This window comes from Stegostoma tigrinum, chromosome 7 (assembly GCF_030684315.1).
Source record: "Stegostoma tigrinum isolate sSteTig4 chromosome 7, sSteTig4.hap1, whole genome shotgun sequence".
Lineage (NCBI taxonomy): Eukaryota > Metazoa > Chordata > Chondrichthyes > Orectolobiformes > Stegostomatidae > Stegostoma > Stegostoma tigrinum.
The window spans coordinates 74,189,572-74,213,505 of NC_081360.1; the positions used below are offsets into that span (position 1 = coordinate 74,189,572).

At 42.2% G+C, this 23,934-nt stretch overlaps 1 protein-coding gene across 4 annotated transcripts in view; it reads left to right on the top strand.

Annotated features, from left to right (window-relative positions):
• Positions 1 to 23,934, top strand: part of thsd7ba (thrombospondin, type I, domain containing 7Ba) — a 922,022-nt gene that overhangs the window by 740,057 nt on the left and 158,031 nt on the right. For all 4 annotated transcript variants that reach the window (XM_048535033.2, XM_048535035.2, XM_048535034.2 and 1 more), the window contains 2 exons: positions 19,699 to 19,829; positions 21,571 to 21,724. In XM_048535033.2, coding sequence (XP_048390990.1) covers positions 19,699 to 19,829; positions 21,571 to 21,724 — 285 coding nt within the window. The remainder of the gene's footprint in view (positions 1 to 19,698; positions 19,830 to 21,570; positions 21,725 to 23,934) is intronic.

Consider the following 23,934-nt stretch of genomic DNA (forward strand, 5'->3'; position numbering starts at 1 on the left):
AATGTGCTGCAGCTTCATTTTGAAGTGTAAAAAACATGTCAAACCGGCATGTACCACATGCTAGTTTCCTTCTGGGATTTAACTTCCACCAGCTGCCTTGGTAGGATTTGAACCATGACCTCAGAGTATTACCATGAGCCTCTGGACTACTAATTGATATTACACTAGGGTGTTTCCAGTTAGCCCTCTGAACTAGCGTAGCTTCTTTTCTATCTCCTCCCACACGTACTCTAACCTCACCTTCTCCACATGATGCGCTTCCTGTTATCCTCCAGTGTCCCATGTTGGCTTTAATATTTCTGTCTTATCAAGTGGTTATCTGCCTCTCCTTTACATTTACTGCCATCAGCTCTTTCCTCCAAAAAGAACCCTTGCAAATGGCCAACCCATTTCCAACCACTATTTCAATACCTCCTAATTCTGACATTTCTGGAACTCTATATTTGCAGCCCCGCAAATAGATCCCACCATAAGGTCAAAAGGCTCTAATCAAAGTCACAAATGACAAATATCCTCGGTGACTGGGACAATGGTAAATGTCACCTTCTTATTCTGTTGACCCCTCTGCCATCTTGGACACTGTTGACCATACCATCCAAGACACCTCTCCTCATGGGTCCAGCTGTTTGAACCTGCACTCATTTTGTTCCACTCTTATCAATCTAATGGCTGCCAGAGGATCACTCACAATGATTATTTGAAGATAAATAATTGGTTCTGTACTGCTACCTATGGTGTTCCCAAGGGATCGATCTGTGCACAACCACCCCCAACTCTCCTCTTCCATTTCCCCCTCCCCTCCATTCCGCTTTCTCAGCTATATATTATGCATTGATTACATCATCTGAAATCACTGCATTCATTTCCACACATATATTTATGTGCTTATGTCACCCATCTCTACCTCACTACCTGCTCACTCAGCTCTTCTGTTGTCCAACATCCAGTATTGGAAGAGCAGAAATGTTTTACAGTTATACATAGGAAACAACAGATACCATTTCATGGCCACCAATACCATCTCTCTACCTGGCAACTATATTGAGGCTAAAACAGGCTGGTCGTGACATTGCATCGTCATGATGCAAGTTACATCATGTAGATTTCCTGTTATCATCCTTCTTTTAGGTTGAGATTTAAAGGTTTGGATTGGTCTAATATGGTAGAGAAAATCCACTTAGGAATCTGACTAAATTAAGTTTCTTGTCTTAAACAATATTGTTGTTTACTGTGTGATAGCAATCAGTTATAATTCCATTGGTGTAATTTTGTGTGCTTGTGGTGCAGTGCTAGTGTATCTATCCAGGTTCAAGTTTCATCTGCTTTAGAAGTGTATAATAGCATCTTTGAAAAGGTGATTAGAAAGTCTCTACATTGATGTGGTAGACAGTATTGCTGAAACTACAACAGAAATTTAAATAGTAGGTCTCTCTCCTTCGAGATCAAGAGCTGTTCTCCAACTGAAGTCCATATAATATCAACAGATACTTATTACACACTCAACATTAACCCTCATCCTGTGGGTGAGCTACTTTCTTGAACAGCTTAAACAAGTCTCCCATATTCTGTTCATTAGAGAGACTGCTCTCTGATGAAGGGCCTAGGCCCGAAATGTCAGCTTTTGTGCTCCTAAGATGCTGCTTGGCCTGCTGTGTTCATCCAGCCCCACACTTTGTTATCTTGGATTCTCCAGCATCTGCAGTTCCCATTATCTCTCGTCCATATTCTATCGTCTTGAAACTTGACATTGTCCGAGACTCATGTCTATGTACTAGTTGCACAGAAACCTGTTACCATTTGCTCACTGGCCTACAGTGACTCTATTTCAAGCAATATTTTGAATTTGTATAAAAATAAATCACCCTTGTTTTCAAATCCTTCCGTGGAACCATTGCTTCCCAGTTCTATGTTGTCCTTCAGCTCCACAAACCTCCAAGGAATCAATACTCCTCACAAATTTCCATTTTTAATTGCTTCACTATTGATGTCTGGACCTTCAGCTACCTCGACCATTGTCTCCAGAATTCCCTCTCTAATCTTCTGTCACTCTCAACTTTCATTATTCCTTTCATGACACTCCATAATTCTTTTCCTGTGCCACCTGTCCTGCTCTGTGTCTAATTTGCATTATGATCCTTTTAGAAAGACACCTTGCAGCACTGTGTTACATTTAAAAAAATCTTTATGGTTATAAATTGTTAATGTCTTATAGCTTTTCATTGAATGAACATCTTCATATTGATATCTATTTTATGGCCGTCCTCTATAACAAAGCAGGAGTTTTGAAACAGCTTTTGTATAAACAGACAGTATTGAACTAAAAATATGTAAGTTAATTTTTTTCCCTTCTTCTGCTTGTCATGCTCTGTTAAAGTGCATGTCTACAAATTCGTAGGTAGATAATATGCCTATTCAAAATCAATGTCTCTTTCTTTCAGATAACTTCAAAACAATGTGCAGACTCTGACTGATTCTGGTTATTCTATTAAACCTCATTGATTCCTTTTTCTCTTCTGCAAACAACATATCTTCAAATAAGACAACTATTTCATTCTGAAAGGAAGGAAATGTAATATACTCACAGAAATTCTGTACACAGCCAATGTAACAGCTTGGTTGATAATGTTTCTGTAAAGTTAAAAATATCTTCATATCAACCTCCTCAAAAGTAACCTTACAAGTGTGCTTGAATGAAAGGTTACTATTCTTTAAATCTAGAAAGACAAACACCCAAAAATACATCTTCTTTACTCATTGAATTTCTTCTAATTACAACCAAAAACAGCCCTTTAAAAGAAAAAACAGTTAGGTCTGAATGTACTTGAATATTTGCTTAGGGCCATTTGGACTAACTTAACATTTCTGAATGAAACATGAAGTTATTAAATCTTGAATGACAAGTGCTCAGCAAAATAGCAGCGTGGTTCCAGGCTTTTGGCATATTTGAAAATGGTGTACAATAAGTAGTAAATTCTTTGTACTCCAAAGCTCTCCAACTTGGCAGAGTACTTCTTCTGGCTCATCGTGGTATGTGGGGATTGTTGCTTTGGCCAGTATTTATTTCCCAAACCTAACTACCCTGGAGAAAGTGACACTGAGCTGTGTTCTTGAACTGCTGCAGTTTTTGGGGTGCACAGGCTCCTACAGTGCTGTAAGGAAGCGTGTTCCTCAAATGTGACCCACTAACAGTAATTATAGCTCAGACTGAGGATGATATGCAACCTGACGGGGAACTTTCAGATGGTGGTGTTCCCAAGCGTCTTCTTTCGCGGAGATAGAGGTTGTGTTCTTGTAAAAACCCTTTCTGAGTTCCTGCAGTGAATCTTGCAGATGGTACATGCAGCTACTACTGAGCATTGGTGGTGGAGGAAGTGCATATTTGTAGACATCATACCAATCAAGCAGAGATAATGGGAACTACACATGCTGGAGAATCTGAGATAACAAGGTGTGGAGCTGGATGAGCACAGCAGGCCAAGCAGCATCAGAGGAGCATAAAAGTTGGCATTTCAGGCCTAGACCCTTCATCAGAAAAGGGGGAGAGGGAGAGGGTCCTGAAATAAATAGGGAGAGAGGGGGAGGCGGATTGAAGATGGATAGATGAGGAGATAGATGGAGAGGAGACAGACAAGTTAAAGGGACGGGGATAGAGCCTGTAGAGGTGAGTAAAGGTGGAGAGGTAGGGAGGTTATAGGTCAGTCTGGGGAGGACAGACAGGTCAAGGGGACGGGATGAGGTTAGTAGGTAGGAAATTGAGGCGCGGCTTGAGGTGGGAGGAGGGGACAGGTGAGAGGAAGAACAGGTTAGGGAAGCGGGAACAAGCTGGGCTGGTTTTGGGATTCAGTGGGCGGAGGGGAGATTTTGAAGCTTGTGAAATCCACACTGATACCATTGGGCTGCAGGGTTCCCAAGTGGAATATGAGTCGCTGTTCCTGCAACCTTCAGGTGGCATTGTTGTGTCACGGCAGGAGGCCCAGGATGGACATGTCGTCTGAGGAATGGGAGGGTGAGTTGTTCAATGCGACCCGAGCGTAGGTGTTCTGCAAAGCGGTCCCCAAGCCTCCACTTGGTTTCCCCGATGTAGAGGAGGCCATAACAGGTACAGGGGATGGAGTATACTACTTTGGTGGATGTGCAGGTGAACATCTGCTTGATGTGGAAAGTCTTCTTGGGGCCTGGGATTGGGATGAGGGGGGACATGTGGGGGCAAGTATATTATTTCCTGCGGTTGCAGGGGAAAGTGCCAGGTGTGGTGGGGTTGGAGGGTAGTGTGGAGCAGACAAGGGAGTTACGGTGAGTGTGGTCCCTCTGGAAAGCAGACAAGAGTGGGGATGGATGCTTCCAGGATGAGGCATTCCACTCCCATACATCCCAGATGTCCTCGTTCTTCAAGGACTGCAACATCCCCCCGCAGTGGTCAAGAATGCCCTCGACTGTGTCTCCCGCATTTCCCACAACTCATCCCTCATGCCCCGCCCCCGCGATAACCGCCAAAAGCGAATCCCCCTCGTCCTCACATACCACCCCAGCAACCTCCCGGTCCAACGCATCATCCTCCGACACTTCCGCCATCTGTAATCCGACCCCACCACCAAAGACATTTTTCCATCCCCACCCTTGTCTGCTTTCCGGAGGGACCACTCTTTCTCTGAGTCCCTTGTCCGCTCTACACTCCCCTCCAACCCCACCACACCCGACACTTTCCCTAGCAACCCGCAAGAAGTGATACACTTGCCCCCACACCTCCTCCCTCACTCCCATCCCAGGCCCCAAGAAGACTTTCCACATCAAGCAGATGTTCACCTGCACATCTGCCAATGTGGTATACTGCATCTGCTGTACCTGGTGTGGCCTCCTCTACATCGGGGAAACCAAATGGAGGCTTGGGGACCGCTTTGCAAAACACCTCCGCTCAGTCCTCAGTAAACAACTGCACCTCCCAGTCGTGAACCATTTCAACTCCCCCTCCCATTCGTCAGACAACATGTCCATCATTGGCCTCCTGCAGTGCTACAATGATGCCACCCGAAGGTTGCAGGAACAGCAACTCATATTCTGCTTGGGAATCCTGCAGTCAAATGGTATCAATGTGGTTTTCACAAGCTTCAAAATCTCCCCTCCCCCCACTGCATCCCAAAACCAGCCCAACTCGTCCCCGCCTCCCTAACCTGTTTTTCCTCTCAACTATCCCCTCCTCCCACCTCAAGCCGCGCCTCCCTGCCTCCCCACCTACACTCACCTCTACAGACTCCATCCCTGCCCCTTTAACTTGTCTGTCTCCTCTCCACCTATCTTCTCCTCTATCCGCCTTCGATCCGCCTCCCCCTCTATCCCTATTTATTTCAGAGCCCTCTCCCCCTCCCTCTTTTCCAATGAAGGGTCTAGGCCTGAAACATCAGCTTTTGTGCTCCTAAGGTGCTGCTTGACCTGCTGTGTTCATCCAGCTCCACGCTTTGTAATGCCAATCAAGCAGGCTGGTTTCTTTTGCTTAGTTTTGAGGTTCTTCAATGTTCTTGGAGCTGCACTCATCCAACTAAGTGAAGACTATTCATCACGCTTCTGACATGGGCCTTGCAGGCAGAAGATAAGCTTTGGGTAGACTGGAAGTAAATTAGTATCTGAGGAATCTCTAACCCCTCACCTGGTGTGGAGGGAAAAGCTAGTATATTGCAAGTGGATAATAAAATGTGAGGCTGGATGAACACAGCAGGCCAAGCAGCATCTCAGGAGCACAAAAGCTGACGTTTCGGGCCTAGACCCTTCATCAGAGAGGGGGATGGGGGGAGGGAACTGGAATAAATAGGGAGAGAGGGGGAGGCGGACCGAAGATGGAGAGTAAAGAAGATAGGTGGAGAGAGTGTAGGTGGGGAGGTAGGGAGGGGATAGGTCAGTCCAGGGAAGACGGACAGGTCAAGGAGGTGGGATGAGGTTAGTAGGTAGCTGGGGGTGCGGCTTGGGGTGGGAGGAAGGGATGGGTGAGAGGAAGAACCGGTTAGGGAGGCAGAGACAGGTTGGACTGGTTTTAGGATGCAGTGGGTGGGGGGGAAGAGCTGGGCTGGTTGTGTGGTGCAGTGGGGGGAGGGGACGAACTGGGCTGGTTTTGGGATGCAGTAGGAGAAGGGGAGATTTTGAAACTGGTGAAGTCCACATTGATACCATTAGGCTGCAGGGTTCCCAGGCGGAATATGAGTTGCTGTTCCTGCAACCTTCGGGTGGCATCATTGTGGCACTGCAGGAGGCCCATGATGGACATGTCATCTAGAGAATGGGAGGGGGAGTGGAAATGGTTTGCGACTGGGAGGTGCAGTTGTTTGTTGCGGACTGAGCGGAGGTGTTCTGCAAAGCGGTCCCCAAGCCTCCGCTTGGTTTCCCCAATGTAGAGGAAGCCGCACCAGGTACAGTGGATGCAGTATACCACATTGGCAGATGTGCAGGTGAACCTCTGCTTAATGTGGAATGTCATCTTGGGGCCTGGGATGGGGGTGAGGGAGGAGGTGTAGGGACAAGTGTAGCATTTCCTGCGGTTGCAGGGGAAGGTGCCGGGTGTGGTGGGGTTGGAGGGCAGTGTGGAGCGAACAAGGGAGTCACGGAGAGAGTGTTCTCTCTGGAAAGCTGACAGGGGAGGGGATGGAAAAATGTCTTGGGTGGTGGGGTCGGATTGTAAATGGCGGAAGTGTCGGAGGATAATGCGTTGTATCCGGAGGTTGGTAGGGTGGTGTGTGAGAACGAGGGGGATCCTCTTGGGGCGGTTGTGGCGGGGGCGGGGTGTGAGGGATGTGTTGCGGGAAATACGGGAGACGCGGTCAAGGGCGTTCTCGATCACTGTGGGGGGAAAGTTGCGGTTCTTTAACAACTTGGACATCTGGGATGTGCGGGAGTGGAATGTCTTATCGTGGGAGCAGATGCAGCGGAGGCGGAGGAATTGGGAATAGGGGATGGAATTTTTGCAGGAGGGTGGGTGGGAGGAGGTGTATTCCAGGTAGCTGTGGGAGTCGGTGGGCTTGAAATGGACATCAGTTACAAGCTGGTTGCCTGAGATGGAGACTGAGAGGTCCAGGAAGGTGAGGGATGTGCTGGAGATGGCCCAGGTGAACTGAAGGTTGGGGTGGAAGGTGTTGGTGAAGTGGATGAACTGTTCGAGCTCCTCTGGGGAGCAAGAGGCGGCGCCGATACAGTCTGTAATACACCTCCTCCCACCCACCCTCCTGCATAAATTCCATCCCCTATTCCCAATTCCTCCGCCTCCGCTGCATCTGCTCCCACGATAAGACATTCCACTCCCGCACATCCCAGATGTCCAAGTTCTTCAAGGACCGCAACTTTCCCCCCACAGTGATCGAGAACGCCCTTGACCGCGTCTCCCGCATTTCCCGCAACAAATCCCTCACACCCCGCCCCAAGAGGATCCCCCTCGTTCTCACACACCACCCTACCAACCTCCGGATACAACGCATTATCCTCCGACACTTCCGCCATTTACAATCCGACCCCACCACCCAAGACATTTTTCCATCCCCTCCCCTGTCAGCTTTCCGGAGAGACCACTCTCTCCGTGAATCCCTTGTTCGCTCCACACCGCCCTCCAACCCCACCACACCCGGCACCTTCCCCTGCAACCGCAGGAAATGCTACACTTGTCCCCACACCTCCTCCCTCACCCCCATCCCAGGCCCCAAGATGACATTCCACATTAAGCAGAGGTTCACCTGCACATCTGCCAATGTGGTATACTGCATCCACTGTACCTGGTGCGGCTTCCTCTACATTGGGGAAACCAAGCGGAGGCTTGGGGACTGCTTTGCAGAACACCTCCGCTCAGTCCGCAACAAACAACTGCACCTCCCAGTCGCAAACCATTTCCACTCCCCCTCCCATTCTCTAGATGACATGTCCATCATGGGCCTCCTGCAGTGCCACAATGATGCCACCCGAAGGTTGCAGGAACAGCAACTCATATTCCGCCTGGGAACCCTGCAGCCTAATGGTATCAATGTGGACTTCACCAGTTTCAAAATCTCCCCTTCCCCTACTGCATCCCTAAACCAGCCCAGTTCGTCCCCTCCCCCCACTGCACCACACAACCAGCCCAGCTCTTCCCCCCGACCCACTGCATCCCAAAACCAGTCCAACCTGTCTCTGCCTCCCTAACCGGTTCTTCCTCTCACCCATCCCTTCCTCCCACCCCAAGCCGCACCCCCAGCTACCTACTAACCTCATCCCACCTCCTTGACCTGTCCGTCTTCCCTGGACTGACCTATCCCCTCCCTACCTCCCCACCTACACTCTCTCCACCTATCTTCTTTACTCTCCATCTTCGGTCCGCCTCCCCCTCTCTCCCTATTTATTCCAGTTCCCTCCCCCCATCCCCCTCTCTGATGAAGGGTCTAGGCCCGAAACGTCAGCTTTTGTGCTCCTGAGATGCTGCTTGGCCTGCTGTGTTCATCCAGCCTCACATTTTATTATCTTGGAATTCTCCAGCATCTGCAGTTCCCATTATCTCTGATACTATATTGCAAGTGGAGTCCAGTTTCTGGTCAATGGTAACCCGCAGGATGTTGACAGTGCTGCCAATGCTGTTGAATGCCATTGGGTGATAGTCTTCTTCTACTTTTGTCAGTGATGGTCATAACTGATGTCCATGTTCCCAGTTATTAGCCAAAGCCTGGTTATTGTCATGGTCTTGTTGCCAATATTCACAGGCTGCTTTGGCATCTGAGTAGTTGTGAATGGTACTGAGCATTGTGTCATCATCAACCAATGCCTGACCTTTGACCTTATCATGGAAGGAATCAGCTGAAGGTGGGTCGTCCAAGAATACTACCTTCAGAATCTCCTGAAGCAATGTCCTATGGCTGAAGTGCTTAACCTCCAACAACGTAAATGTCTTGCTTTGTGCCAGTTGTGACTTCAACTAGTGGAGCATAACTATTGATTCTGGTTTTATTAAGAAGCTTTGAGGCAGTATTCAGTCAAATGTTGTCTTAACATTCGGGCCAGTCACTTTTACCTCACCTCTAGTGTTCATATTTGGCTATAATAAGGTCACAAGTCAAACGGTTCTGGCAGAGTCCAAGTTGAATAACAATGAGCAGACAATTCATTTGCAAGTGCCACTTGATAGCACTGCCTGCTATAATTAGAAATGTAGGGCTCTTTAAGGATTTAATAGATCAGCTCCAGGATTGATTGAGAGTAAATGCTTACTAGAACTTTGCATTTAAGAACTAAGAGAGGACTGTTGTTTCTAGATCTGTTGAATTCTCCAGTATTTTCTGTTTATATTTCAGAATTTCAGCATTTTGCTTCTGGTTTAGCATTTATTTCATTTCCATTTACCAGCCATTATATGATGGGAAGATGTATTAAAAGATTTTCGGATTTGCATCAAGATCACAGGTTTATTTTTAAATAAAAATGTTTACCAGGTGATACAAAGGTCTCTAAATAGCCAACTTCTTTTAAAAATATTCTTTACCTTTAGTCCAGAATCCAAAATCAGGGTACTATGGAGGGAGGTGCTACAATTCTGGAACTCTTTGTGGGTTTTATTCATACTTCCTTCATAAAGTGATTGGTGGCAGGGTGGCAAATATTGGCACCATAGTGAATGTGCACCTATGTGTGTTTCGTGGCAGCAGTGCCCAGAAAACAGGTTGTCGATTTATTTTTCAGTCAGGATCAGTTATGTGGACCATGAGTCATCAGCACGCCAACAATCCTTTGCTTGGCTCCCAGACAGGTAGACATCCTCTATGAACAACACAGGGCCAGGAAACCTCCACACTCTTAAAAAGACAGAATCTCTCTCCTTGCAGAATAGTATCAAAGAATTGAAATATAATTCTCACTCTCCATTTGCCCGTCGGCTGCTGCATCTTACCATGGATAGAGTGACTAAATAATTAATGCACCGACTGACCTGTGTCTGAAGTAAAATAATGAAAAGACTTGGAAAGAAGATCATAGATCAGAAAACCCAAATGAAGCAAAAGGGCATCTCATGAATCCTGTGGCCTTGTGTGATCGAACAGTATTTCCCTAACACTTATTTTCCAACATCCTTAAAACCTGTTTTTTTTTGTCTACATCTGTCAAGAAATGTGTGCAGGTGTTTAAGAAGGGGTAAAGTTATAAACTGGTCATTCATATTTTGTTTGCCCGTGTTTAGGTCTGATTTAGTTCTAATAAGTAATTTCTTGTTAAGTACAGAAATATGGTCAGTATTTTCTGTTAACCTAAGATTATCAGATTTGGTAAATGAAGAATTTTGAGTAATTTGATGAAACCTGTAATGACCTCAGGAGTAGTGAGATTGAATATCTGTGCACTTTCCCAACTGGGTTGTGACATCGCTGCATTTAAGGTAGTTCCCACAGGATTTCAAATTCCCCATTCCATACAGGCGACAAAATGAGCTAATAGTAAGTGATAATAAAATGTGAGGCTGGATGAACACAGCAGGCCAAGCAGCATCTCAGGAGCACAAAAGCTGACGTTTCGGGCCTAGACCCTTCATCAGAGAGGGGGATGGGGGGAGGGAACCTCCCTCCCCCCATCCCCCTCTCTGATGAAGGGTCTAGGCCCGAAACGTCAGCTTTTGTGCTCCTGAGATGCTGCTTGGCCTGCTGTGTTCATCCAGCCTCACATTTTATTATCTTGGAATTTCCAGCATCTGCAGTTCCCATTATCTCTAATAGTAAGTGATGTTTGTTTTTGGATTTCTTGGTTTTGGACTGGTGTTACAGCACAGTTAGACTGAAATGGTCTGTTGTGTAATGTATTGTTTTATTATTGAGACAGTGTGCCATCAATTGTATTAGCTCAGCTTAAGCATTCCTCTATACTGCTTGAATCTTAAGAGATGCCAGCAGTGAAGCTGAATTCCAATTATATGTATTCTCTGAGGCATGATAAAAAGAAACAATCACCATCCTAAGATTTATCCTTAACCTTTATGGAGTCAGAGAATCACACAGCTCTACAGCATGGAAATAGATCCTTCTATTCTGTTCGTCCAAGCTGACTGGATATCCTGCATTAATCTAGTCCCATTTACCAGCATTTGGGCCATATCTCTTTCAACCAGTACTATTCATAAATGTTGTAATTGTACAAACCTCCACCTCTTCCTCTGGCAGCTCATTCCGTACACACACCACCCTCTGAGTGAGTGTTGCCAGCTAGGTCCTTCGTAAATCTTTCCCTTCTCACTTTGAACCAATGCCCTCTAGTTCTGGACTGCTCTATCCTGATTAAAAGATTTGGGCTATTCACCCTATCCACGGTCCTTATGATTTTATAAACTTCAATAAGGTCACCCCTCACCCTCCAACACTCCAGGGGAAATAACCCCAGCCTATTCTGCTTCTGACTTTAGCTCAAACCCTCCAACCCTGGTAACGTCCTTGTAAATCTTTCTGAACCCTCTCAACTTTCACAACATCCTTCCGATAGCAGAGACACCACAATTGTTTCAAATTAACTCCAATGTCCAGAGATACTTGAAAGTAAACAGCAGAGACAGTCAGCTGTGAAAGTTCACTGCCTGGTCAGATAGTCATGTAGGTTCACTGACTTTTCTTCACCTCCCTCATGATTTTGTAGAAGTAACCCATATGATATTTAAATTAAAATCTTTAACTTGATTCATACAAGTTCCATGACTCATTAGTGAGACAAATTGTGTTTAGATCAAGCTACCCCAACAAATTTAATGCACTTTGGAGAACAGCTAGTTATAATTTTGTGAAGGTGTAAAAGATACTGACAGAAGTAGTGAATCCATCTCCAGCCTAGTCTATAATTTGTTCAGGTCAAAAATCACATAACACCAAGTTAAAGTCCAACAGGTGTATTTGAAGACACAAGCTTTTGGAGTCTCACTCCTCTAAGTGATTTCTGACTTTGTCCATCTCAGTTCAACACTTGGCACCTCCACATTGTGATGACAATTTGTGGATAAACGACTGAAAACTAAGGAACACTTGAAGTTGTACAAATGGGTAAATGAACAGAATGGAGTCAAGAAGCAGTCACAAGATTTGTGATCATCTCAGTGAAACTACTTGATGTTTCAACCCCTTATAGGTAATGCATAAAAAGCTAGCCTATTTCAATCACAGTCAATGCTGTGAATGACACCTGAAATTTATACTTTATAACAACAATTACATTTCAATCTTATTAAATCCTGCACCGTGGTAGTTCAAACATTTTAAATTCATTGAGTTGGAAGCTTTGCAACATTAAAGCCTTATTTCAGATTTAAATCATTGGAATTTAAGCTCACATACAATATATGTCAACTGAAATGTGTAGATAGGAGTAATAATATGGAAATGTCATATTGTATTTGCTGAGATTACACTCGTTTGAGTTTGATTTCAAATGTGAACTTGGGTTTCTCAAATATGTTGCTTGGAATTTTAACATCGTTAATATAGGATGCATGAATTAAATATTTATGCAATCAGATTAGCAGAAAAAGGTGCACATGTCCGGGTGTAACCCTCAGATTAGATTGCTCCTTGAGTCAAATCTTCAGTTCATTTTCTGATAAAAAGTTGGCAAAATCAATGCTGGTTCCTCGACCAATGAGATACGCTTGATGTGCAGCACATTCGTGCTGCTGATGTTCTGTTCAGAACAGTTTGATCTGGGTCAAAACTGAGGGTTGAGTATGTTAACAGTGCTTTTGAGGGTCTTAATTATGATTAGAAGCGTGGAAGATAGGAACATGAGTCGGCCATTTAGTCAGCCTACTCTGCCATTCGATATCATCATGGCTGATCATCCAAATCAGTATTTTGTTCCCATTTTTGCCCCATACCTTTTGATCCCTTTAGCCCCAGGAACTATATCTATCTCCTTGAATAGCTTGGAATGAATATTTTCAGCAGTAAGATTGCAGGCATGGGAGTAATTTTCTGAATGGCTGTAATTTTCACACAGAATTGCTCAAATTATTCGTACGGGTCATGATCGTGTCATTTGAATTCAGGATATGTATGCAGCCAGATGGTAGTGTGCTCATGCTCTCAAAGGTGCTGGATTCGGTTTCCATCTATATGGTAGCGTGGGTTTGAATCTCACCATTGCCAATAATTCTGGCAACTTGTCATTCAGTGGATTTGTTATCTCATTTAAGTGGTCAAATTCTTTTCCAATTACACATGAAAGTTGTCTGGTGCGAAAATTAACTGAAATATTATCCAAAGTGGAGGTCTAAATGGCTCTTGTGAAACAGAGGTAGTGTCTCTATCTTTGAACCAGGAGGCTCAGGTTCAATTTCCACCTACTGCAGAGAAGCGCAATAACATCTCAAAACAGGGTGAAAAGAAAACATATGCGCATGTTACCACCAGACACCAATGAAAAAAACCAACAACTTAAGAAACTCCCTTGCTCAGGCTTTACTTCAGCAATGGTTGAGAGTATAACTCTTCCAAGAATAATACCAACAGGTCCAATTAATACTTGCCAAGTTACTTTATTTAGTTTAATTGATAGAATTCTACATAAATAAAGATCTTACTGTATTGAAAAAATTGCGTCATTAAAAAATACAGATATGACCCAGCAACTGTTGTTGGTGTATTAGTAAACATGACATTTGCTATTAGCCATTTCTTGATATGAAATTTAAACTATATTAAGTTCCAACCCATTGATAAAAACTAGCTATGATATAGATATTGAAAGACAAACAACCTGCACGCTTTGGTTGAGAATGGAATGTAAGATGTGTTTGAGTGTGCCTTCAGACATGCCAAAATGCACATCATAATTTGGAATAACACAATGTGGAGCTGGAGGAGCACAGCAAGCCAGGCAGCATCAGAGGTGCAGGAAAGCTAACATTTCAGGCCAGGACACTTCTTCAGAAATAAACAGAGAGAGGTGGAGTGGGGCTGGGGAAGGTAGGTGGGATGGTGATAGATGAGTGTAGGTGGGGAGTGGTGGGGATAGGTCAGTGAGGAGGGATGGACAGAGAGGTCGGAGAGAAGATGGACAGATTGTGTCAGGTCAAGGAGGTGGGGACGAGAGGGAGACTTGGACATGGGTTGAGGCCGCGGGTGGGGAGATTTTAAAACTGGTGAATTCCATGTTTAGGCCATCAGGCTATCCTGAGTTGGAATATGAGGTGCTGCACCTCAAGTTTGCGGGTGGCATCATTGTGATTTTGGAGGACCAGGACAGACATGTCACCCAGGGAGTGGGAGGGGAAGTTAAAATGGTTGGTGATTGGAAGGTGTTGTTGTTTGTCACAAACAGAGTGAAGATGCTCTCCAAAATAGTCTCTGAGCCTCCACTTAGTCTCATTGATGCAGAGGAGGTCACATCAGGAGTAGCAGATACTGTAGACCAAGTTGACGGATGTGCGGGTGAACACTTGTCTAATGTGGAAGGTTTGTTCTGTGCCTTGAATGGAGGTGAGGGGGAAGGTGCTATCTGATAATTTTGAATGTCTGCTTTGACTAAAGTTATTTGGATTTGTCCTTCCTGAAAAATGGATGAAATTGATCTCTTAAGTCTGGTCTACTAAAGCAAACAATTTAGTGACACATTAACGGAAGTAATAGTACCCAAATAACACTTAATTCTTGGGCTCCTGTTTTATTTTCATTCATTCTTTAAGATGCGAGCCTTGCTGTTCTGGCTAGTATTTATTGTCAATCTAATCGTCCTTAAGATGGTGGTAGTGAACTATCTCTTTGAACTGTTGCAATTGATGTGATGGAGGTAAATCAAAAGCACAGCTAGGAAGAGAATTCTAGGATTTTGACCTAATCACAGTCAGGAACAGTTATTTAGTTCCAATCTAAGAAGATGCATGACTTACAGAAGATCCTGCAAGTTAAGGTACTGCAATGTAGTTGCTGTGTTGGATCTTCTAGCATGTGGAGTTCATGGGCTCAGAAGGAAGCTTGGTAAATTGCTGAAATGCATACTGTAGATTATACATAGTGCTGCCCAATGGTCCGTGGCACAGGAGTTAAATGTAGCCTTATGTTCATTCATGAGAAGTGGGCATTGATTGGGCCAGCATTTGTTGCCTATCCCTAATTGTGCTTACACTGAGAAGCTTGCCTGATGCTGTCAGAGGGTAATTCAGAGTCAAGCACTTTGCAGTGAGTCTGGGCTCACGTGCAGGCCAGACCAGGTAAGGATGGCAAATTTCCTTTCTTCCTAAAGACATAATTGAACCGGATGGAAATTTATGATGATCAATAATGACTTCACTGTCACAATTTAAACTTGTATTAATTTCCAGGCTTATATTGAATCGAAATTTCACTATCCTCAGTTTGGGACTGTAGATTATTACTCCACTGGCATTACCATTCCACACTATCTCACAGTGACAGATAGTGACAGCAATGAGCGTAAATTAGTACTGAACATTCAAATATGCAGACTCCTCAACACATGACCCTTTTAGGATGGCAGTCTAGTTTTCTGAGAGTGGAGAGCTGGTAATTGGCCAGGATACATCTCAGTAAAATTTCCAAGCCTTCACTGTCAAAGCCTGATGGGCGCTCGTTCTGCTTGTTCTCTTTCATTCTGGCAATACTTTCTGGCTGTGTCTCAGAGAGATTACTGCACCCAATGTTGCACCTGATATTGCCAGTAATGTGGTCAGTAACATTTATGTTGGCAGAAGGCAGGCATCCATGCCGTCATGAGTCATATATAAACCTCATTAAGTAGCAATCTATAGAATTGATTGCCATTACAACAATGAATGTAAAAGCATGGGAAAAATTACCCTTTATCTCCAGAATTCGTATTATTAGGACTGGATGGCATGTTTCTATCTATGGCAGAACAAAGTTTTACTCTGAGATTACAACAGTTTGGCTCTATCAACAGCCTTGTATTCCCGAGATGATCTGCCTCAATACTTTTTTTTACAGAATTTGGGCTAGGTATCCCTCGATGACATTAGATATTGAACCTGGTAGCTGACAGAAGATCTGGACAACCATAAAAACTAAAGGAGAAAGATTTTCATTTTGCTAAGCTTTTGTTGCAATGTAAGACCTTAATTTCCTCTGTTCTCTCAAGCAATGCAATTTCTGTGCAAGATGTTTGAGTTAATTCAGTTTTGCTACAAATTGGTATACAAATACTGAGACCATGCTTCTCTGATATTCCTTCAAATTATGTTTTTCAGTTTTTTAGTATAAAGACATGAACTTGCTTGGAGGGCTGATGGTTGCTAGTGCCATGCATGTCATATGTTTTATGTGGCTGCTGTGTATAATTTGCATTCAGATCAGTACACAGTTGGTGCTAACTAGAATATGTTTATTGAAGCCTAGAGTGTGACCAAGTTCTTGAAATAACTGCAGCATGCTGAAAGCATGATGAGTACAGTGAATTGCTGAACACCAATTAATTCTACATGCATTCCACTTCCAGAGCATTTCATTATTATCAAGATTCAAATGTAATAATTCCTTTCCCGTAATGACGATGTATGTAATTCACCAATCAGATCATTTTTTTCTGTGTATGGTAATCTAATGACCTTTTCCTTGCAATCAAAACTAATAATTTACACACAGAATTAATTGCAATTTTTAATGAAGTGATTAATTTTTTTTAATGAATGGAGCATCCACCCAGATAAAAAGAATTCTGTGAGCTTTGCTGAGACTTTACATTTTTATCTGCATTTTAAGAAACCAATTATACCGGAAAGATAATCACCCTTTAATGACTGATTCTGATTTGTTCTTTCAACTATTACTGAATGTGAGTTCTTTTTTCAAACATTGCACAGGTATCAACATAATTCTGAATGGAATTGAGAATTAGTAAAATGACAACATACTTTTACATTTAGAATATTGTTGGAAAATGCTTGTTTTTTAAAAATATATATATATTGGTGTTGGGATCCTTCTTGCATAATCAAGAAATCAAATAAACTAAGACACTTGGCTACTATGCAGAAAAGACACACTAGAGCTAGTATTAAAGGCATATCACAAACAGTAGAGCTTTATACAGTGACATGATGACTGAGTGGTATTGTTGCTGGAGTGCTAATTCAGAGATCCAAAATATGTTCTGGTCTTCAAAATCTGCCATGGTAGCTGGTGAAATTGGAATTCAATTCAAAAAAAGAGTTTAATGATAACCACAGATTCATCATTGATTGCCAGAAAAACACATAAAACCACAAGACATAGGGGCAGAAATTAGGCCATTCGCCCCAACGAGTCTGCTCTGTCATTTAATAATGGCTGATAAGTTCCTCAACCCCATTCTCCCCGTACCCCTTGATCCCCTTGATAATCAAGAATCTATCTGTCTCAGTCTTAAACGTACTCAATGATCTGGCCTCCACAGCCTTCTGTGGCAATAAGTTCCATAGATTCCCCACTCTCTGGCTGAAGAAAATTCTCCTTATCTCCGTTCTAAAACTCTAAGGCTGTGCCCTTGGGCCCTATTCTCTCCTACCAATGAAAGCACCTTCCCAATATCCACTCTGTCCAGGCCACTCAGCATACTATAAGTTTCAATTAGATCCCCCTTCATCCTGCTAAACTCCAATGAATATAGCCTCAGAGACCTCAAACATTCCTCATATGTTAAGCTTTTCATTTCTGAGACCATTCTCGTGAACCTCCTCTGAACCCACTCCAAGGCCAATCCTTCCTTCCTGAGATATGGGGCCCAAAACTGCACACAATACTCTGAATGTGGCAGGACCAGAGCCTTATAAAGCCTCAGCCATACATCCCTGCTTTTATATTCAAATCCCCTCAAAACAAATGCCAACATTGCATTTGCCTCAGAGATAACAGGAACTGCAGATGCTGGAGAATCCGAGATGACAAAGTGTGGAACTGGATGAACACAGCAGGCTAAGCAGCATTGTAGGAGCACAAAAGCTGATATTTTGGGCCCAGACCCTACATCAGAAAAGGGGGAGGGGAAGAGGGTTCTGAAATAAATAGGGAGAGAGGGGGAGGCAGATCAAAGATGGATAGAGGAGAAGATAGGTGGAGAGGACAAGAGAGTTGCAGTGGGAGAGAGATCCCCTAAGGTTTGTCCAGAGGAGGAGGGTAACTTCTTCAGGTTAGGCATCCCTGGAAGAGGCTTTGCAGTGAGGTTAAAATTGTATCAGAGATAATGGGAACTGTAGATGCTGGAGAATCTGAGATAACAAAGCGTGGAGGTGGATGAACACAGCAGGCCAAGCAGCATCTTAGGAGCACAAAAGCTAACCTGCTCAAATCCTTCTGCAGCCTCCCCACCTCCTCAATACTATCTGTCCCTCTACCTAACTTTGTATCATCTGCAAACCTAGCCAGAATGCCCACAGTTCCTTCATCTAAATCATGAATGTGCAAAGTGAAAAGTTGTGGTCCCAGCACTGACCCTTGTGGAACACCACTTGTCATTGGCTGCCATCCTGAGAAAGACCCTTTACCCCACTCACTGCTTTCTGCCAGACAGACAATCTTCTATCCATGCTGGCACCTTGCCTCTAACACCATGGGCCCTCATCTTACTCAGCAGCCACCTGTGTGGCACCTTGTCAAAGGCCTTCTTGAAGTCCAGGTCGATAACATCTATTGGCTTTCCTTGGTCTACCCTGTTCATTACTTCCACAAAGAATTCCAACAGATCTGTCAGGAGTGACCTCTTCTTGATGAAACCATGCTGACTTTGCCCTATTTTACCGTACATTTGCAAATATTCAAAAATCTCATCCTTTACAATGGACACCAAAACCTTACCCAAGACTGAGGTTAGGCTAATTGGCCTGTAATTTTCTGTCTTTTGCCTTACTCTCTTTTTAAACAGGGGTGTCACATTAGCGATTTTCAAGTCCTCTGGGACCCTCCCTAACTCAAGCGATTCCTGAAAGCCCATCTCGTTCACTAATGTCATTTAGGGAAGTAAACCACTATTTCTACCTGATCTGGCCTACATGTCTGGCCAAGACCACAGCAAAGTCATTGAATGACCTCTGGGCAATAAATGCTGATCTAGACATGGGATGCCCTCATTCTGCGAATAAGTAGAAAAAAAACACAGGAAGGTAGAAATATGTTTGTCCATTAATTCTCTCCTGTTCAGGCATGATGCAACTAAACAATGTGATTAAGTCCAATTTAGGTATTTACCTTGTCACAAGAGTATTTTGGCTACCTAAGGGCATCAGTTGGTCTCTGAGGGAGAAGCTCATCCTCCAGCCTAAATGTGTAGACTTAATTAGAAGGAGAAAGAAAGACAACCTTACGCCTTGCCAGTTCATGCACCACCCATGCTTCCTTCACCTCTAATCCATCCCTGCAATGGAATCAGTAAATTCCACACAATGTCTCAGTAAATATGTTACAAATCTCAGGATATCTTTAAGAAGAATATTATTATCTGCGTGTCAACCCTTATTGTACTCACATTTACAATATCATATTCCATCTGCCCAAAACTCCAATCACTCTGGGCATCAATAATGAATACTATTACTTTGAAATATGCTGATGACTTAGCAGAATTTATGAAATAACGACAATAAGGATTTACTTGCATAAATAATGGCTAACTTCCACGGTAACAGTGTGATTGAAAATTAAGCTTTACACTTGGTGTATAAAAATTATCCTTGCATGCAGAAGAACCACAATTCAGAGGATGATATCTGAGTTAAACTTTTGTTGATTTAATTCGCAGGTGTATAATAGAGTTCCCTGTCACAGAGATTGCAGTAAATTTAGCTGGATGGCTGAACCATGGTCTGATTGCAGAATCAGCAAACAGTCAATGCATAAATGTGGAGAAGGTGTTCAGACTCGGAAAGTGAGGTATGTAGAAGGGTTTCACATATGCATGAAAATCTGAGATTTTTTCTGGCTTTTAGCCTCTTCTATCTCATCTTTTGACATTTTACTGCGGGAATGTCACTTCGTTTTGGAGGCACCATTTTTTGAAGAACTAATGAGTTCTATGTAATTTTACAATGTTCTAATAAGTTGTAATCCTTTATTGAATGAGTTTTAATATCAAGAAGGTTCATAGTTTGAGACCCAGCAACATTAACTCTTTTTGACCAAAACGTTTTCCTAGATTTCTGAACTGTTCTGATAATATACATGACTCTAATTCTGCTTATAAGCATGTACATTGGGGCAATTCTTTTGAAGGAATACGAAGAAAATATGTTTTATTTAACATTATCTTTTCATGCCCAAAAGATTCCTTCTAACTTTCCAAAAATGTGATATCTTTATCATATTTCAAGTTTTTTTTAAAATTATATGTTTTATTGTCTTTCAGCATTTTATGTACTTCCTCAGATAATATGCAATTAATATTATTCTGTATGGTATTTTCTTTTGGCCATGTTTCAATGAACTCTTGTCCAGGTTTCCAAGAAATAATTCTGCAAACCTCAATCAACACACAGTTGGTCTTGCAAGGCAAACCCATTTTCGTTCTCTGCACTCCATCACAGAAGTGTTGGGACCTGCAGAAATGTACAAGAGCCTCTTGCAATTTCAGTCATTGTTTCTGTACTAATGGAATATGATACCCTACACGATGACTCTCTGCCATATGCCGTTCTCCTGTAATGCCTCTTTTGAACCAATTAGCCAAACATTCTGGTCTTCAGTCTCAATAATTCCCTAACGCTGTTGTAAAAGAGGTCAATTTTTATTTCCATACATCCTTTCTCTCTTTCTTAGAAGTTAATCAAATAAGCCTTTCCAGTAGATATTAGACAAATTTTTTTAAGGTATCTAGGCAGTGATTACTCAGGACAGACTGTCTTTCATAACGGATCTTATTTATGGTGAATTGGAACTATTGAGCAGAAATAGTTCACATTTGGAGATAGTAAGAACTGCCGATGCTGGAGTCAGAGACAACACAGTGTGGAGCTGGAGGAACACAGGAGCAGGAAAGTTGACTTTTTGGGCCTGTGTTCCTTCAGTTCCACACCAAGTTCATATTTGGTATTACCTTATTTGATCAGATCATGATTATTAGTGCTGTCATGCAGGGCAAGAAGGCTGGAAACGTTGTGATGTTGTCATGTTGTAGAATGGATAGGGGATTAATAGAATATTCCCTTATTTGGTGGTGCAGGGATAAGTGAAGTACCAAAGTATCTAAGACACCTGAGTCAAAGCTAGATCGTATTACACAGACGGGATAACCAACAAGATGTGCTCTGATCTTCCTGACACTGAGAAGTTCTGTGCTGTAGGTCATGATGATACTCTCTTCCAAGCAATTAGGGCTACCTCCTCAGCAGTGCCAATCTGGAAAGCTTTTCACAGAGCACAATTTACTTAACTCTGAATGAGGCCTTTGTCTCTCATTGGCAGTTTTGCTGACTCATTTTCAAAGTCAGAATTACAAAAGTCCAAATTTTCTGTAAGCTATTTATGTTTAAAGGCGATAGATGATATAAGATTGCAGTATTAGAATAATAAAAGATGACTATGCCAGAAGAAAGTAATGTATTACATTTCATATATCTTGCTGGTTGAAAAGCTTGGCTACCTACCCCGATAATAAAAACTTGTTTTGTCTCCCCAGATGTGTGAATAACACAGCTGATGGGCCTCAAGAGAGTGTGGATGATGCATTGTGTAATTATGATGAAATGCCCATTGGAGCTCAGGAATGTTCTCTCCACTGTCCAAATGACTGTGTAATGTCTGATTGGGGTCACTGGAGTACTTGCCCAAAAGTTGGTATTTTATTTTGAATGCATTTGATAAATTTACAACATTGAATGTTGCAGAAATGACAGTTATTGATGTGCTTAGAACACGCAAACAAAATTGACATCAGTAATTTTTTGTGCAAGGAACATTTAGTCTTCATATCATTAGTTGAGATAGAAGTTTCCCAATAAAATATAAATAACGTGTGCATTTGCCCTGTGTATCTTCCTGCTTTCACCCAGTCATATGACTTGCACCTAAGTAAGCCATCACCTCTAAACATGCAACTTAGACAGCTGATCAAATCCAAAGTAAAATAATGGAATAACAGTCAGATTGTTGATTGTTTTACTTTATAGACTCAGAACCAACATTCCTTCTTAATATTCTTGTCTGATTGTTGAAAGATGTTATTATTGTTTTTGCATGTGACAGATTCAAATTGTGAGTTCTTATACCGTCAAAAACTCTGAATTAACTAACAAAAACCACAACAATTTCAGATGTGATTTGAGTGCATTGATTCTTTAGCATCAAAATTTAAACTTGCCCTTCTTATGGGCAATTCAAGATGTGCAATAAATGCTTACCTTTTCATTAATGCTCACATTGATGAATAAATATTTTGTGAAAGTGCCAGATCATTGACGATTCAGTATCTCTTTTAAGTGAAAGCTAGAGATAATGACACTTGATAGAACTGGTTCCTGTTTCTTGCACTCTTAAATTATTTGAGCTAAATATTGAAACAGCATTGTTATGTCCAGTATTGTTGTATTATAACATCACTGACTTCCACTTTTAAGATTTAACATTGCAATTGGTTGGTAAACTAAGATGAAAAGCAGAAATCTGCTGAGTGAATACCAAAAACAAAACAAAAAAATCAACCCTTTTGTACTGTCAAAAAGTAATTAATTTAAAACAGTGTTATTTATTCAAGAACTGACATTTCAGTTCCTTTCTAAACAGAAGAGAAATGTAATTAGTGACTACAAGCTGGTGCAGTTTTTAAATGGTTTCTAATACTAGTCAGTGCTTAAGCATCTTATTATGATAAGTTCTGTTTCTCTCTGCGATCTTGTAATTGTAGCTGGGAGCGACTAAATGCCAATATGTTAATACGTTGTGAGTAGCTGACTGGAGCAGTTCTAAATACAGTTGAGTTCTGTTGTCTCAATAATTATTGTCTGTTTGTCATTTGTACCTTCTCAGAGTAACAGAGTGCTTTAGGTAACTAGTAATTGCTGCACTCATTTACTGAGTCCCATCTGCTTTAATGTGCTAACTTTAAGAGGACCAATCACTTTCACTTATGTGTTTTAGCGGATATTGTTAAAAATCAGATACACAAGTGGACTGAAGCACTGTGTAGTAGGCAAGCTAATGAAAAAGAACAGTCATTTAAAATTTTACTTCCCTGTTTTTAATTATATTATAGTATACTCAGGTCAAAGGTAAAAATAACTGGGGTACATTTATCAACTTTCATAAGAGTGCACCATTCATTCAACAAAGAACAGATAATTAATGATAAACTGCTTTTTTTTTCAACTGTCTTTGTTAATTATTTAGAGTAACATTTTTCAAAAAGCTGACCTAACCCTAGCAATCTACTGAAGATATTTTTGTGGTATCCAACTGCAATAAGCAAAAATGGCACAAATTTAAGCCAAATGACCAATTCAAGACATCAATGAGATTGCAGCAGTTCATTGCTGGAAAACAAATTACAAAGTATTTACGACACAGAGATAGCTATTCACCCCAAAAGTGTTCCTTTTAATCTCTCTTCCAAGCTTTAGCATCTAACTTCAAAAGCATGTCTGTCTAATCCATTCTCCCTCATAGATTTATCCAGCCTGCCATTGAATTAGTATATGGGATTCACCTCAACTTTATCTACAAGCAGCACAATTTTCAAATGCACCTCAAAACCATGCACTTCCCTGATTTATAACTATATTGCTGCTCCTTCAGGGTCACTGCAACAAAGCTCTGGAACTCTTGTGTTAACAGCATTGTAGGTGTACTGACAACAAATGAACTGCAACTGTTCAAGAATGGAACTCACCAAAATTTTCTCAATGACAATCAGGGATGGGCAATAAATGCCAGGCTAGCAAGCGTAACCTCATGACAGACAATATATAAAGAATTGTTCCCAGTTCTCAAAATGTAGCCTAAGAGATATTTGTATAAATTGAACTCATTACGTATCTCTCTCTAAAAG